Source organism: Mandrillus leucophaeus, unplaced genomic scaffold (assembly GCF_000951045.1).
Source record: "Mandrillus leucophaeus isolate KB7577 unplaced genomic scaffold, Mleu.le_1.0 Scaffold661, whole genome shotgun sequence".
Taxonomy (NCBI): domain Eukaryota; kingdom Metazoa; phylum Chordata; class Mammalia; order Primates; family Cercopithecidae; genus Mandrillus; species Mandrillus leucophaeus.
Genome location: NW_012107153.1, coordinates 786,771 through 801,107, shown reverse-complemented (window position 1 = coordinate 801,107; position 14,337 = coordinate 786,771). Strand labels below are relative to the sequence as shown.

Here is a 14,337-nt window from a genome sequence, read left to right as displayed (position 1 = left end):
TCTATTTTGCTGATATGCTTTACATCCTAATTATGTTTTGTAGAATTATGCTTGTATAACAACTTTGTTTCGCCTGCTGGGATACTCAGGGGAATGTAGGTATGAAGTTAAAAAAAATAGTTTAGGTTAGAGTGATTGCTGTGAACAATCTGAGTAAGGACAGACATAAGAAAAGCCTACACTAATTTAAGTAGTGATCCATCCAGCTAAGTAATCCATTTCCTGATAGTAGTTCCCTTGGTTGGTTTGTGGGATATATTTTTGGTTTTTACCGTTTATTCTCATAGGTTATACATGTATGCCAAAAAAGAACCTGAGATGATTTTAATAATTATTTTTTTATTTTTTTGAGACAGAGTCTCTTTCCATCACCCAGGCTGGAGTGTAGTGGCGTGATCTCGTCTCACTGCAACCTCTGCCTCCTGGGTTGAAGCGATTCTTGTGCCTCAGCTTCCCTAATAGCTAGGATTACAAGCGTGTGTCACCACACCTGGCTAATTTTTTGTGCATTTTTAGTAGAGACGGGGTTTTGCCATGTTGATCAGACTGGTCTCAAACTCCTGACCTCATGTGATCTGCCTGCCTTGACCTCCCAAAGTGCTGGATTATAGGTGTGGGCCACCGCACCCAGCTAATAATTCTTTTAAATCTGCAATTCATGAATTTGTTTATGATTTACTGGATAAAGAAATACTTCCTTTTTTTTTTTTGAGATGGAGTCTTGCTTTGTCACCCAGGCTGGAGTGCAGTGGTGTGATCTTGGCTCACTGCAACCTCCGCCTCCCAGGTTCAAGTGATTCTCTTGCCTCAGCCTCCAGAGTAGCTGGGATTACAGGTGCCCACCACCATGCCCAGCTAAGTTTTTTGTATTTTTAGTAGAGATGGAGTTTCACCATGTTGGCCAGGCTGGTCTAGAACTCCTGACTTCAAGTGATCCACCCTCCTCAGCCTCTCAAAGTGCTGGGATTACAGGCATGAGCCACTGCACCCGACCATTACTTCTTCCTTTTTACTTGTCTTAAAGTTGTCCTTTAGTTTTTGAAGGACTCGCCCTTAGTTCTAATATTTTTGAAGTTAGTCAGAAACCCTTTATGATATATTTTATCATATATCAGACAAGGGATACATTTTATGATTATTTGTGTTAAAATCCCATGTTTTTGTTCTAAAGCAACAAAGCTGTTAAAGAAAATGACAAAGAAAAAGGGAAAGAGAAAGAAAAAGAGAAAAAAGAAAAGACTCCAGCTACTACTCCAGAGGCCAGGGTACTTGGTAAAGATGGTAAAGAAAAACCAAAGGAAGAGCGGCCAAATAAAGATGAAAAAGCAAGAGAGACCAAGGAAAGAACGCCAAAGTCTGACAAAGAGAAAGAAAAATTCAAGAAGGAAGAAAAAGCTAAAGATGAGAAATTTAAGACCACTGTCCCCAACGCAGAATCAAAATCAACTCAAGAAAGGGAAAGAGAGAAGGAGCCATCCAGAGAAAGAGATATAGCAAAGGAAATGAAATCAAAGGAAAATGTTAAAGGAGGAGAAAAAACGCCAGTTTCTGGGTCCTTGAAATCACCGGTTCCCCGATCAGATATTCCAGAGCCTGAAAGGGGCAAGTTTACCTTTCTTTATATGTTCTTACCTTTTGTTATTTTAATGTATAGTTGGTTATTGTCTCCTTGTTTTGGCAGGTTATATAGGGATTTTGCTAGGGGAACTTGATTGCCATGCAAATTTTTTTTTTTTTTTTTTTAAAGTGTTTGGAAAACTAGAAATATACCTTATTCTGACTATTTCTTTTTGTCTTAACAGAACAAAAACGCCGCAAAATTGATACCCACCCTTCTCCATCACATTCCTCCACAGTAAAGGTTAGTATAGCCTGAGGAAGGCAGCGTCCATGTTAGGCTCACCTGTTTGGAATACCAGTGTCCTGACTTCCTTCAAGTCTTATGCCAAGCATTCACTGGAGCCACTGGAGGTTTTATATTGCATTAGAAAATGAATTTTTCTATATTGGTGGACTGATTTTTTTTCTATTGAGTATTTTTATTATAAAAATGTTAAAACTTCAAGGACTTAGCACTAATTTTGTAGTGTTTCAAAGTGCAAGAGAAATTTTACCCAGAAGTGCCTCAACTGCTTTAAGCAGTCTTTTTTGGAGTGCAATGGTAGCTACAAGCAAACGAATCTTTTCAGCAGAATGAAGCCTATTTTTCAGCATATTGAAGAATATATAGCACTGAAGACTTCCTGGATGATACAGGATAAACAAGTTACCTCTGAATTCAAGCTTCTTGATGAGCATCATACCGATGTGTGCCTTCTAAGAAGGAGTCTTGAAAGGAGTTCCATTTTAAAGTCTCCTTGGTGATCAGTTCTCCTGTAGTTGTGTATATTCAGTGAGCATGCAGCTTCTGTTTATCTTCCCTTGGAGGTTTGTTTATACCCAATGGGTTCCCAACAAGTTGAACCTTGCGTTACGATAAAAGCAGATGTGGCATCCAATCCTACCACCCAGCAAAGAGAAACCCCAGGCATTCAACTGCAGCACAAAATCGTGGGTGTAGCCTTCTTGAAGACTCAGGGTAGCCATTCCTTGCTCCATATTTAATTTTAATTCTAAAGTCATCTAATTTCATGGAATCTTTGAATTTGCAGTACGTTGAACTTTTAAAAAACTGTAAGTTATTAATTCTTCATCAAGAGCACTGTGGTGGAATATCGTAGTTGATTTCTTTTTCTTTTTTTTTTTTTTAATGATTTCTTTGTGTGGGGGAGATTTGAGATTCACCATGATAGGCACTTTGCAAAAAAAAAAAAAAAAAGAAGTGATTACTCTTATATATTTTGTTTTCTTGTTAATACAATGCCACTGAATTTTCCAGCTAGGATTTAAAATATATATATTTATATTAGAGTTACAAGTAAAGTAAAATGTGAATCCTCCCAATTAAAGAAAAACTATGAAAAGTATAAGGCAATGTTGTTCTTCCACAGTGACTTCCAGTATTTTAAATTTTTTGTGGAGAAAAAACTGTTTTGCTTTCTTAAACCTCTTACGTTACATATAGCTTAAGTAGAGAGATATGAAAAATGTGGCATTGACATTTATTTTTAAATTCTGAGCAGAGAAAGATTTTTATTTCTTACATTGAGTACATTTAATTTAGTTTTTAACATTACAATTCCATTACATTTTTTTTTATTGTTGATATTCATATTGATAATGACATCATGAAATTTATCCTCACAAGAAGTAGCTGGTTTATTTCCAGGTTACAGCCATACTTCCCAAAGTTCCTCTGGGTTCTGAGAACTATGCCAGCTCACCTGTCATCTCCATTCATTTTCTACAGGACAGTCTCATCGAACTCAAGGAATCTTCAGCAAAGGTTTGAGTCTTTTAAACTCATCATGCCTAAGTAAACCAAATGTTCTTTACTTATTTTATTTAGTAGATGTCCTCACATCTAGCACATTCAGTAAGCTGAAATCAGTGGGATAAAGTACTCTGCTTACATTGAATAACCTTCAAAAATATTAAATGTTAAAACTGAAACAACAGACGACAATGATCCCTTTTAATGAGATTGTTATAAAATGTGTGTAATGTAGCAACATTTCTATCATCTCTCCTTGCTTGCTGTGTTATACATCCTCCTTTTATGCTTCAAAATCTGGAAATAAGTTTAACATTCAGGGAAGAGGTTATTGGATTGTTTTGGGTTTATTTAATTTTTCAAAATAAATCTGCCAGGCTGTCTGACTGTTTAGACAACCCAAAATACCAAAAAATAAGTTTGATGCATTCACATATCTGTTTTAAAAATGGAACTCATCTCAATCTATAAAAATTCTTTATATATCCTCTGCTGAGGTACCTTTTTGGTAGTTGTAGCACAATATCAGGAGATACAGTTAATGTGAAAGAATCATTCCCCTGGAGGGGAATACTCGGTGGTTGCATTTACATGTCAGTATTGATTCTTACCTATTCTACTTTCTTGAGTATTCTGCTACTAAAAATAGTGTGCAGTTTATGTATCTTATTACAGAGTTTATTTCAGTATACTTGAATTGTCCATTGTTCATGTTGTTTTGTCTTTGTTATAAAACGTGTATCCTTCTTTGATTTTCTACTTTGCCTCCTCTTACAAGCTACAAGCAAATGAATCTGCTTAGCAGAATAAAGCCTATTTTTCAGCATAAATATTGCTTACCATGATTAAAATAGAAATCAGCTAAGCTTGATTTCTTTACTGGTGGACCAAATGAAATTTTGAAACAGAGCCAGTTGACATTACTAACTGCTTTTAGATGTATAGATTTATAATGAAATGTCTGTGGATATTGGGGAAATAAGCACTAATTTTTAAGTTTATATTAGCCAGTGTACCTGTGTCCTAAAGTTGTAGCATTGTTTTTTAGAATATACTGTATTAATCAAAAGTCTCAGCTATCCCAGGAGGACTTCCATTTAGTTAGTTTTTTTTTTTTTTTTTCTGATTTGAATGAATGTTTTATTTGAAGTAGATATTGGGATTATTCTGTAATATGCTATTGAAGAACAAGTCAAAATAACACATTAGACACAACATCAACTTAATGACATTATTTTTGAAAATTCTAAACGTCCAACGTATTTTTGTTTTTTTGATGTTAGCCATAACGTCACAATACTAACAGAGTTCTCCATACCTAGTAGGAGTTACAAAAATGTTGATATCAGGTTGGAATTATATATTGCCATTTTTTATTACATGGAATTATTATTTAAAATGATGTTCCTATTTAGGTTAGTTTTGGAAAACTTAATTTATATTCCATTTCAATTTTGATATCTATAGAACTTTCATTTAATGTAAAGTTTTTGTTGGCTAACTTAAATACATACTGCAATATAGTAGGTTTTTATAACCAGTTTCAAATTGTTTATGTCAGTCTTAACCATCAGTGGCTTGTATGGGCTATTTTAAATTAATGGGCTAACAGTGTTACCTTCTGAATATTTGTTTACTGAAACATACTTTGAAGCAGTTTGTAACCTGCTTTTAAAATTAACTGAATTTTCTAACCGATGATAGTTCCTCACATTTGTGAAAAGGCCTTTTGAAAATATGTACTGTCTCATTTCATGCTCTTAACAGTGTTGTGAGGTAGACAGGGCAGGTGGATAGTGTCTTTTTGACAAATGAGAGACTAAAAGTTCTTTAGCTTTCCCAGTTACATACAATTTGTTAGTATCAAAACATGAACTAAAATTAAGGTTCCTTGATTCCTAGCACCACCCATTTCAACAATAGTTGAAAGGGTTTTTCTAGCTCCTTTAGTGTGTTTGCCTTGGTTTTTAAAAATTACAGTGATTCAGCTCAATCTCCCACATCCCCCCTTTTAAAAAATGGTGTTTTGTGGGCCTTTAAAATTTAATAGATTTATTCCACATGCAACCAGAAAAATTTGAAAATGGCATATACATATGCTTCTAAAAATTATGTGACTTCTACTACTTTTCAGATATTTAGTGCTTAGCATGGTGCCTGGCAGTAAGTTTAGGTATTCAATTAATATTTGAAGTGATTTCTTAAGCCTTTGCACTTTGGTAAAGCATGCAAAGTACTGGTTTGCATAGTAGCTGATGTTGCATTTTTATGTGTCTAGAAAGTTTAATAGTATATGAATGTCTTAGAAAAACAAATTCATTGGACTTTGAGTGATCTCCAAAGTTGATTATCTTTAGCCTGTTTCTGAGATAGCTTTTACTTTCTAGAGGGTTTGGAAGATATGCATCTATTTTCATGCTATCTTGTCACTTGTACCTATAAGATTCTCTCCCCGCTTTAGTTTGACTTTTTAGTTATGCTTTGTCTGTGGGATTCTCTTTATTATTTATTTGCTATTTTTACTTTCTAATTTGTGGTAAAAGCAATACTTGGATTTTAGCTTTTCAAATGAGATTAGATAAAAGAAGAAAAATCTAGCTTAGTATCCAAATCTCTTCTGTCAGTTTACCCTTTACCCCTAATTTTCAAATAGTGTATTTCTAGTTTTGATCAATTGTGTTTTGATGTAGCAATTCTAGCAAGTACTTTTGATGAAGAAAGGGTAAAAAAAAAAAAAAAAGCAAGTTCCACTAAGCAGCCCTTCTGTAATTTAGGAGGGCATCAGTAACCACCTCAAGAGAGAATTTAGCTTTTAATTTGTTCACCATCTTAAAATGAGGATTTACAGTCAAACCCAAGCCTAAAAGTGAGGCCATCTTTATGTAATATAGTGAAGCTTTAATAAAGTCAATGGAGCAGTGTTTTCTGAAACAGATTTTGAAAATCAGTCAAATTCTTTTTTGGACCTTAATGATCCCAATGTCAAGAATAAAAGCCAATCAAGAGCAAAACCCAGCCATGCTACATACAAATCCATTTAATGAATCCTTAATTTTATTTGTCAAACTTATGAGTACTCACTGTGTGTACAAGGTACTAGGAAGTATGTAAAAGTAGAAAGGCGCCTTAGCTCTCCTACCATACTGGAAACTGTTATGGACAAAAATGTGTGACATGAAGTTAATAGGGAGCACTTGTCATAAAAAAAGTAAATATGAAATAATGGAAAGTGAGTTGCAGAGTTGAGAAATGGTTGAATACTGATGACTTTGAGCCATCTTTGAAGGCTAAGTAGAGTTTTAGGAAGTTAAGATAAAACTGAACAACCGTTCTAGTAATGAGAACTGCTGGAAAGGACAGATGTTAGGGAGCGGTGATAGCCACAGCATAGAGTGGACTGGCTTACTATAGCAGGATATAATTGTGAAAAGATGGTGAAGAGTTTGGAATGTCTAAACTAAGGAGTATGCATTTAATTCATTAGGCAATGAGAAACTCTTTTTATGCAAAAAGAGTATTGTGATCAGAACTATTCTAAAGAAGGAATTGAATTGGGTGCATTCCGAACTAAGAATTTCTGATTGTGTATCAGTTGAGCTATGTGACTTTTTATGTCAGGAATGAAGTATTTGAACATTAATGCCAGAAGTTCTAGAAAAATTTCTCAATTCCTTGCAGTACAGAAAGAAAGTAAGCACAGTTCAAAACTTCATTATTAACAAGGGTTGTGTGTATGTGTGTGTGTATGTATGGATTTGTGATTACAAACTTTTTTTTTTTGCTTTTATTGGGAAAAAGTTAATACTTAGAGAAGTCTTCTTTGAGTATTGCAGTCATATTTCCTTTGTCTTAATCATTTTCATAAATAATGTTAAGATATGAATAAACCTCATGATTAGAAAAATCTTGGTGTCATTTAAGGCATTCTAGCCAGCAAGAGTATCTTTTAGATAAGTGCTTTTATGACTATCATTCTCTTGCTCTTTATTAATAAGCATTTTGTCTATTTCAGTTTATCAACTTTTAAACATTGAAATTTTAAAGAATCTACTTCTGCATTGCTATGGCAGTATTTCTGAGCCAACTGAATTGAAAATGTTTGGTGGTGTTAAAAAATAAGTGTTTATCAAACTGATGGTCTTCATTTTTCATGTATTCCTTTGAATACCAAAGGATTTCTTCATGTAAAAATATTTGACTTTTGACTAACTATTCTATTTGTTCCTAAGGTATATCTAGCATTGTATAGTTGTGTAATGAGTTATATTCAGTATTCTGCTGCATAATACTTTTAATGTCTTAAATTAAACATAGGCTTGTAGCACAGATATAAATGCCATAAGGTTAGGTATCTGATTATTTCCTGACTACTTCCTAAATATTTTATGTTACAGCATATTTCCATATTTACAACTCACCTAAGAAGGGTTATCTCTTGATTATTTAGTTAGAATACCCTTGATGATTGGCTGTTTTATTGCATATAGTCCTTTTGGCAGAGAAAGGATAGGCAGAGGAGAATATTGGTTCATTATTTTTTAGTCTTTTGAATTGTTTAATCATCCTCAACTGATTAGATGGCTTTCTGAGGTATTTAGAACCAGGAAGACAAATTTCACAGTTAATTGTGATTATTTTGATAGAAATTGGAGTGCTTTCAGCAGTACAGAACACACAGCCTTTACATTTGTAAAAATAATTTGGGATAATCTTTGCATGGTTCACACTGAGACAGAAAAGAATTATTAGCAAAATCATGGCTAGGTTTTATATTTATACTTTTGCCCATTGCCATTATTGACTTCCTGTCAGTGGATGGTAAGACTATTTAAAATTTTCATGATTGTGTAGAGGTGTTTTTCTTTCTTTTTTTTTTTTGACAATAGAGAAAGTCCAGTCACTATTGTTCATATATGGACTCTTGTAATGGTGGTTATAGGTCTTTACAATAGAGCTATAAGGAATACTCTAGTTTGTGAATTTACTAATGAGTCTCAGTTGAGGCACAAATGAACTGATGGAGTTTAAATGGTAATTTTTATAAGGCCAAGAATTGAAGGCTTTGTATAATTTGTGCCATGCCCTTTTATTTTACCTCTTGTAATCCAGATAGCTGACCAGTTTTGACTTTGGGTATAATTCCCAATTGTGTTTCATTTAATAAACAAACAAATGATGCCAATACTGGAAAACTAATAATCTTTAGTAATATTGCCTTGATTTAACAGCTCTACATTAATCATACTCCTCCACCACTGTCCAAGAGTAAGGAGAGAGAAATGGACAAGAAAGATTTGGACAAGTCAAGGGAAAGATCCAGAGAAAGAGAGAAAAAAGATGAAAAGGACAGGAAAGAGCGGAAAAGGGTTTGTAATTTTTTTTAAACTAGTTTGGAAAGCTCATTGTCATGTACACCAGTGTGTATGTTGCCTTTTAAAAAATACTAGTTTGTTCCATAGTTGTCTGTTTTTTCATGATATTTTTACCCCGAAGTATTTGCATCTTCTACATTAATAAGGATCTTCAGCCTAATAATCTCTATCAGCTCTGCTTGTCTTTCATGCCATTTTTATCAAGTGTGTGAAACTACTGCAAATATTCTCCATTGCTAGTTAACTGTGCCCTTCTCATATAAAAGTAATATTTTAAAACAAAAACAAAAGCCCTTGGTCAATGTAGTTCACAATTCTTGGTTCTAGGATCACTCAAACAACGACCGTGAAGTGCCACCGGACTTAACCAAGCGACGTAAAGAGGAGAATGGAACAAGTAGGTAGACTTATTCATATCTTTGAAGGTATCATCGAAGTGAATTGGAAAAGGCTTTCATGATTTTCTTTTGTAATTTTAGTGGGGGTTTCAAAACATAAAAGTGAAAGTCCTTGTGAATCTCCTTATCCAAATGAGAAAGACAAGGAAAAAAATAAGTCAAAATCTTCAGGCAAAGAAAAAGGCAGTGATTCATTTAAATCTGAGAAGATGGATAAAATCTCCTCCGGTGGCAAAAAGGTAAATTAGGAAAATAAAGGAATAATATGCTTTATCTTAAAAAAATCAACTCTGAAAATTTAGCAAATACTGAATTTTTTTCCTAGTCATACAGTCTTTTGTTCATTATTTAGGGGTGGGAAGAAGAGGTATTGAGGGAGGGCAGGTTATGTGTTTGGGGAATTTGAGTCAGTTCAGTCCCAGATTACTAGGAGGGTAGAGTTAGTATACCTCTGAGATTCCTTTCCCCTCTCCATTCCATTCCCACCTACTTCTGTTGATTGAGTTTCAGCTGTTCTTTGCATTTTCTTTTTTCTCCACCAACTCTTTGCTTTTAGTTTCTCTTTATTCCTGAGATTAAAATACGGTCACGTGTATTCTCTCTGACCATCATAGCGTCAAAAAGTCTTGATTGTGATTTGAAACATTTTTGTAACGTTTTCTCCTAATAAACTCATTTGTTTGAAACTTGTATTTGATTTAAAAATTGAGTATAAGATACATTCTCTTACATATTAATGGTTGACATTTAAAATGAATCTCATGCATCTGCCATAAAGTAATAAGCAAACCATTACTAAAGTATAAATTGTTTATAAAACATTGTTATATATATTGAAAATATATGCCTTTTATTCATAGTTCATAAAAACAGCTTTAGAAAATTATATAAGGAACATTTTAATTCTATGCTTTAAAGATAGGCTGTTCTTTTAGGTGTTTTTTAATTGAGGTAAAATTCAAATAACATAAAATTAATCATTTTAAAGGTATACATTTAAGTGACATTTAGTATATTTACAGTATTGTGTAATCATCTCTACCTAGTTCCAAAACATTTTTACCACCTCCAAGAGAAAACTCTATACCCATTTAAACAGTCACTCCCATTTTCCCCTTCTCCTCAGCCCCTGGGAACCATAAATCTATTTTCTTTATGGATTCACTCATTCTGAATATTTTATATAAATGAAATAGTACAATAATGTGGCCTTTTGTGTCTGATGTCTTTCATTTAGCATAATGTTTTTTTGAAGTTCTTCCATGTTGTAGCATGTCATTTACTTCATTTCTTTTTATAGCCAAGTAATATTTCATTATATGAATATACCACATTTATTTATCCATTTGTCAGTTGATAGACTTTTGAGTTGTTTCCACGTTTTGGCTATTGTCAGTAGTGCTGCTGTGAACATTTGTGTGGGGCTATAAGTATTTGTTCAAACACCTGTTTTTAATTATTTTGGGTACATGCCCAAGAATGGAATTTCTGGGTTATATGGTAATTCTATGTTTAACTTTTGAGGAACCACCAAACTCTTTTAGACAGTGGCTGTACAGTTTACATTTCTACCAACAAAGTATGAGGGTGCAGATTTCTCTACATCCTTTGTCAACACTGGTTATTTTCTGTTTTTGTTTTTTTATTATAGCCATTCCAGTAAGTGCGAAGTGGTGTCTCATTGTGGTTTTGATTTGCATTTTCTTAATAACTAATGATGTTGAACATATTTTCATGTGCTTATTGGCCATTTGTTTATGTTTCAAGAAATCTGTTCAGATACCTTGACCATTTTTTATTTAGAGGGTTTGTGTTTTTGTTGCTCAGCTGTAAGAGTTCTTTATATATTTTGGATACTAGATCCTTATGAGATATGTGATTTGCAAATTTTTTCTCCAGTTCTATAGGTTGTCTTTTCACTTTCTTGATAGTGTTCTTTGATGAATGAATATTTTTACTTTTGGTGAAGTTCAATGTATCTATTTTTTTCCTTTTGTTGCTTATGCTTTTGGTGTCATATTAAGTAAGTTTTTGAAGACAAATTATAGCTTGTGGGTGATGAAAAGGGGTTTTGAGCTGGCTTTTATGTTTGGTTTTCCCTTCCCCAACTAATTCTACCATTTCTTATAGGAGTCCAGGCATGATAAAGAAAAGATAGAAAAGAAAGAGAAACGGGACAGTTCAGGAGGAAAGGAAGAGAAGAAACAATATCCTTTTCATTTTGATGTTTTCAGTCAGTATAATGGAAAGCTTTGATACTGGTCATGTTTACAGTTGTACTCTTTTAGTATGTGGTTTAAATGCTTAAGGGCTTATTAGTTTTGAAATGGTCTTTCCAGTTAACTCTCTCAAAATGTATGAAATCTGGAAGTGGGATACTTGATGTTCTTGATATTTAAAAATACTTCTTTGGTGACTGAGTTTTATGCCACTAAGGGATTTATAGTCCTTCGGGTTATATTATCACAGAGAGGAAGAAAGGGAACAGAGAGTGCCTAGGGCCGGGGACATTGGGAATAGAAGGGCAAAATGATGAGGCAGACAAGCAGAGCTGGTAGAGTTTGAGGCTACCAGACTGGTCAGAGCCCATATAGGCCTGCAAGCTGAGGTGCTGTACTAAAAGGGGAGATGTTCTTCTTTCCGCCATTCCCAAAAGTTGTTTTCCCTTAATTTGTCATCTACTCATAAGTCCTCGGACAAGCACAGATAATAAAGACTTTCCATCAAGGTGAGTGTTCTCTCACTACCTTTTCATTTAATGATAGAAACATAAAACGAGGTCTGACAGTGTTGAAAAACTAGATGCATTTTACAAGCTACAACTACTTGATTTTTTCACCTACATATAATGACCAAGTCTTTGGGTATAGAAGCAAAACAAGATTCAGAGTTATTTTTAAGCTGTTTTCATTTTAAGCTTGCTGATTAGCCACACATTTTTTTTAAGCACCAAGATATATTTAAGAACATCTGGCTTTATCTTCACCACTTATTCCCATCTTCTCTGGATAATTAATTGTTTTTAAAGTCCTTATAGCCTTGTAAATGATGGTGGTGGTATCTGCATTTTACAGGTGAAGAAACAGACTCTGAGAGGTTAAGTTGAAGAGGGTTATAAAGATATTAGTCAACAGAGCCAACACTCAAACCTCGGTCTTTCTATCCTTTAGTGTTTTCTGTTCCTTTTGCTTTCTCATGCTGATGTGTTATCCAAAGATTTTTAAGTTTTTGTGCCTTGTTTTTTTTTTTTTTAACCACTGCCCATGTTTTGCAACAGAAAATATGGTCTGTGTTTTTAGTTCTGGAATCTACAATGTGTAACTTTTTTTTTTAGGTAATGCACTTATGATTTATGTGAGATTTAAAAAGTATTTTACCCATCTTAAATAAATTGTATTTCCATCACAGTGGATACAGTGTTCAGACCCTAATATTGCCTTTTTTGAGCACTTAAGATAATCTGAATAGTTACTGTTTGGTGATACCTTGGTATTATTGAAGTACGTAGGACAATTTGCCCCCTAAATGTAATGGTTCCAGACAGCTGTATTTTGAGGCTGTTGATTCTGCCTTTATTTATTTATTTATATATTTATTGATTGATTGATTGAGATGGAGTCTCACTCTGTCTCCCAGGCTGGAGTGCAGTGGTGTGATCTCAGCTCACTGAAACCTCTGCCACCCAGGTTCAAGCGATTCTCCTGCCTCAGCCTCCTGAGTAGCCGGGATTAGAGGTGCCTGCCACCGCGCCCGGCTAATTTTTGTATTTTTAGTAGAGATGGGGTTTAACCATGTTGGCCAGGCTGGTCTTGAACTCTTGACCTCGTGATCCACCTGCCTCAGCCTTCCAAAGTGCTGGGATTACAGGTGTGAGCTACCGTGCCCGGCCGACTCTTGCTTCCATGTTAGCTATCATTTCTTAATATATTAAGTATACTTGCTTGTCTATACCTCCTTAATATATTAAATATACTTGCTTGTCTATACCTCCCCCCTAATATTATTGGATGCTTCTAATCTTTTATGAGACCAGATAGATAAGCAAGGCTATTTACCAGTGTTTAAATTATAAGTGAGAAATGTCTGAGAGCCAGTTCTGTATAAGGGTATGGGCTTAAAGGTATGGAGTTTGTCATCTTTATTTTGGCTGCAAAGCAGGGATTTGAGAGGTTGCCATATAGTCAACACATGATGAATGGTGTGCTTTTCCTGCTTTTTTGGTGCTTGTTATGTAAGTAGAGTAGGGTCAAGTAGGGTAAATGAGAGTTAAAAAAGAACATTTAGAATTTAATAGATTTAAAAGGAAATATTACTGCTAATTCTTGAATTCTAGCTGCTCCTACCCCCATTCCAACCTTGACAACTATCTTCTCTGGTGAGCCATAAACTCTTAATCCTCATTTTAACCTTTCTTTTAATCTGGCATTTTGCTGTCACATGTGGTCTCCCTATTAAAAGAAAAACAAAAAGCCCACCTTTCATATCTTCATGAGGAGTGAGCCAGCCATTGTCACTGACAACTTTCACAGTGATTTTATATATCTCTCTTTACTCAGTACCTAAATATTATTTTTTTGTATGTGAAGGTTATGCTACAGATTTGAGTTTTTCTTACACTGACCATGAATTTGTATTTTACTCCTCTGTATAATCTCTTAGGAACAAAGGGATAACAAAACTGGTCAGGGTTAGATATTTGGCTTGTGGTCTTATAGCAAAGCTTCTAGATTCAGATGTTCTTTTAAAAGTACATCTAGCTGGATATCCATCCTGTTGAATTCCTCATTGACAACTTTGTATGATACTTTCTTCTTGGGTAGACTCTTAATTCTGTGAGACTCTGGTTGATAGTTTCTTTTTTTTTTTTGAGACAAAGAAGTCGTGCTGTTTTGACCAGGCTGGAGTGTAATGGTGCGATCTTGGCTCACTGCAACTTCCGCCTTCCGGGTTCAAGAGATTCTCCTGCCTCATCCTCCTGAGTAGCTGGGATTACAGGCATGCACCACCATGCCTGTCTAATTTTTGTGTTTTTAGTAGAGACAGGGTTTCACCATGTTGGCCAGGCTGGTCTTGAACTCCTGACCTCAGGTGATCCACCTGCCTTGGCCTCCCCAAATACTGGGATTACAGGTGTGAGCCACTGTGCCCAGCCAAGGGCAGTCTTTTTCTGATATCATTTTCAGAATATCCAATC

At 34.6% G+C, this 14,337-nt stretch overlaps 1 protein-coding gene across 3 annotated transcripts in view; it reads left to right on the top strand.

Annotated features, from left to right (window-relative positions):
- THOC2 (THO complex 2) overlaps positions 1 to 14,337 on the top strand; it is a 142,837-nt gene that overhangs the window by 120,289 nt on the left and 8,211 nt on the right. Inside the window, exons 31-38 of one of the 3 annotated variants that reach the window (XM_012001501.1) lie at positions 1,172 to 1,602; positions 1,803 to 1,861; positions 3,350 to 3,385; positions 8,602 to 8,739; positions 9,073 to 9,142; positions 9,225 to 9,382; positions 11,274 to 11,350; positions 11,826 to 11,871. In XM_012001501.1, coding sequence (XP_011856891.1) covers positions 1,172 to 1,602; positions 1,803 to 1,861; positions 3,350 to 3,385; positions 8,602 to 8,739; positions 9,073 to 9,142; positions 9,225 to 9,382; positions 11,274 to 11,350; positions 11,826 to 11,853 — 997 coding nt within the window. In that variant the 3' untranslated portion in view covers positions 11,854 to 11,871. Of the gene's footprint in view, positions 1 to 1,171; positions 1,603 to 1,802; positions 1,862 to 3,268; positions 3,386 to 8,601; positions 8,740 to 9,072; positions 9,143 to 9,224; positions 9,383 to 11,273; positions 11,400 to 11,825; positions 11,872 to 14,337 lie in introns of those variants that run through there. The other 2 variants (XM_012001499.1, XM_012001500.1) reach the window with 2 other exon arrangements.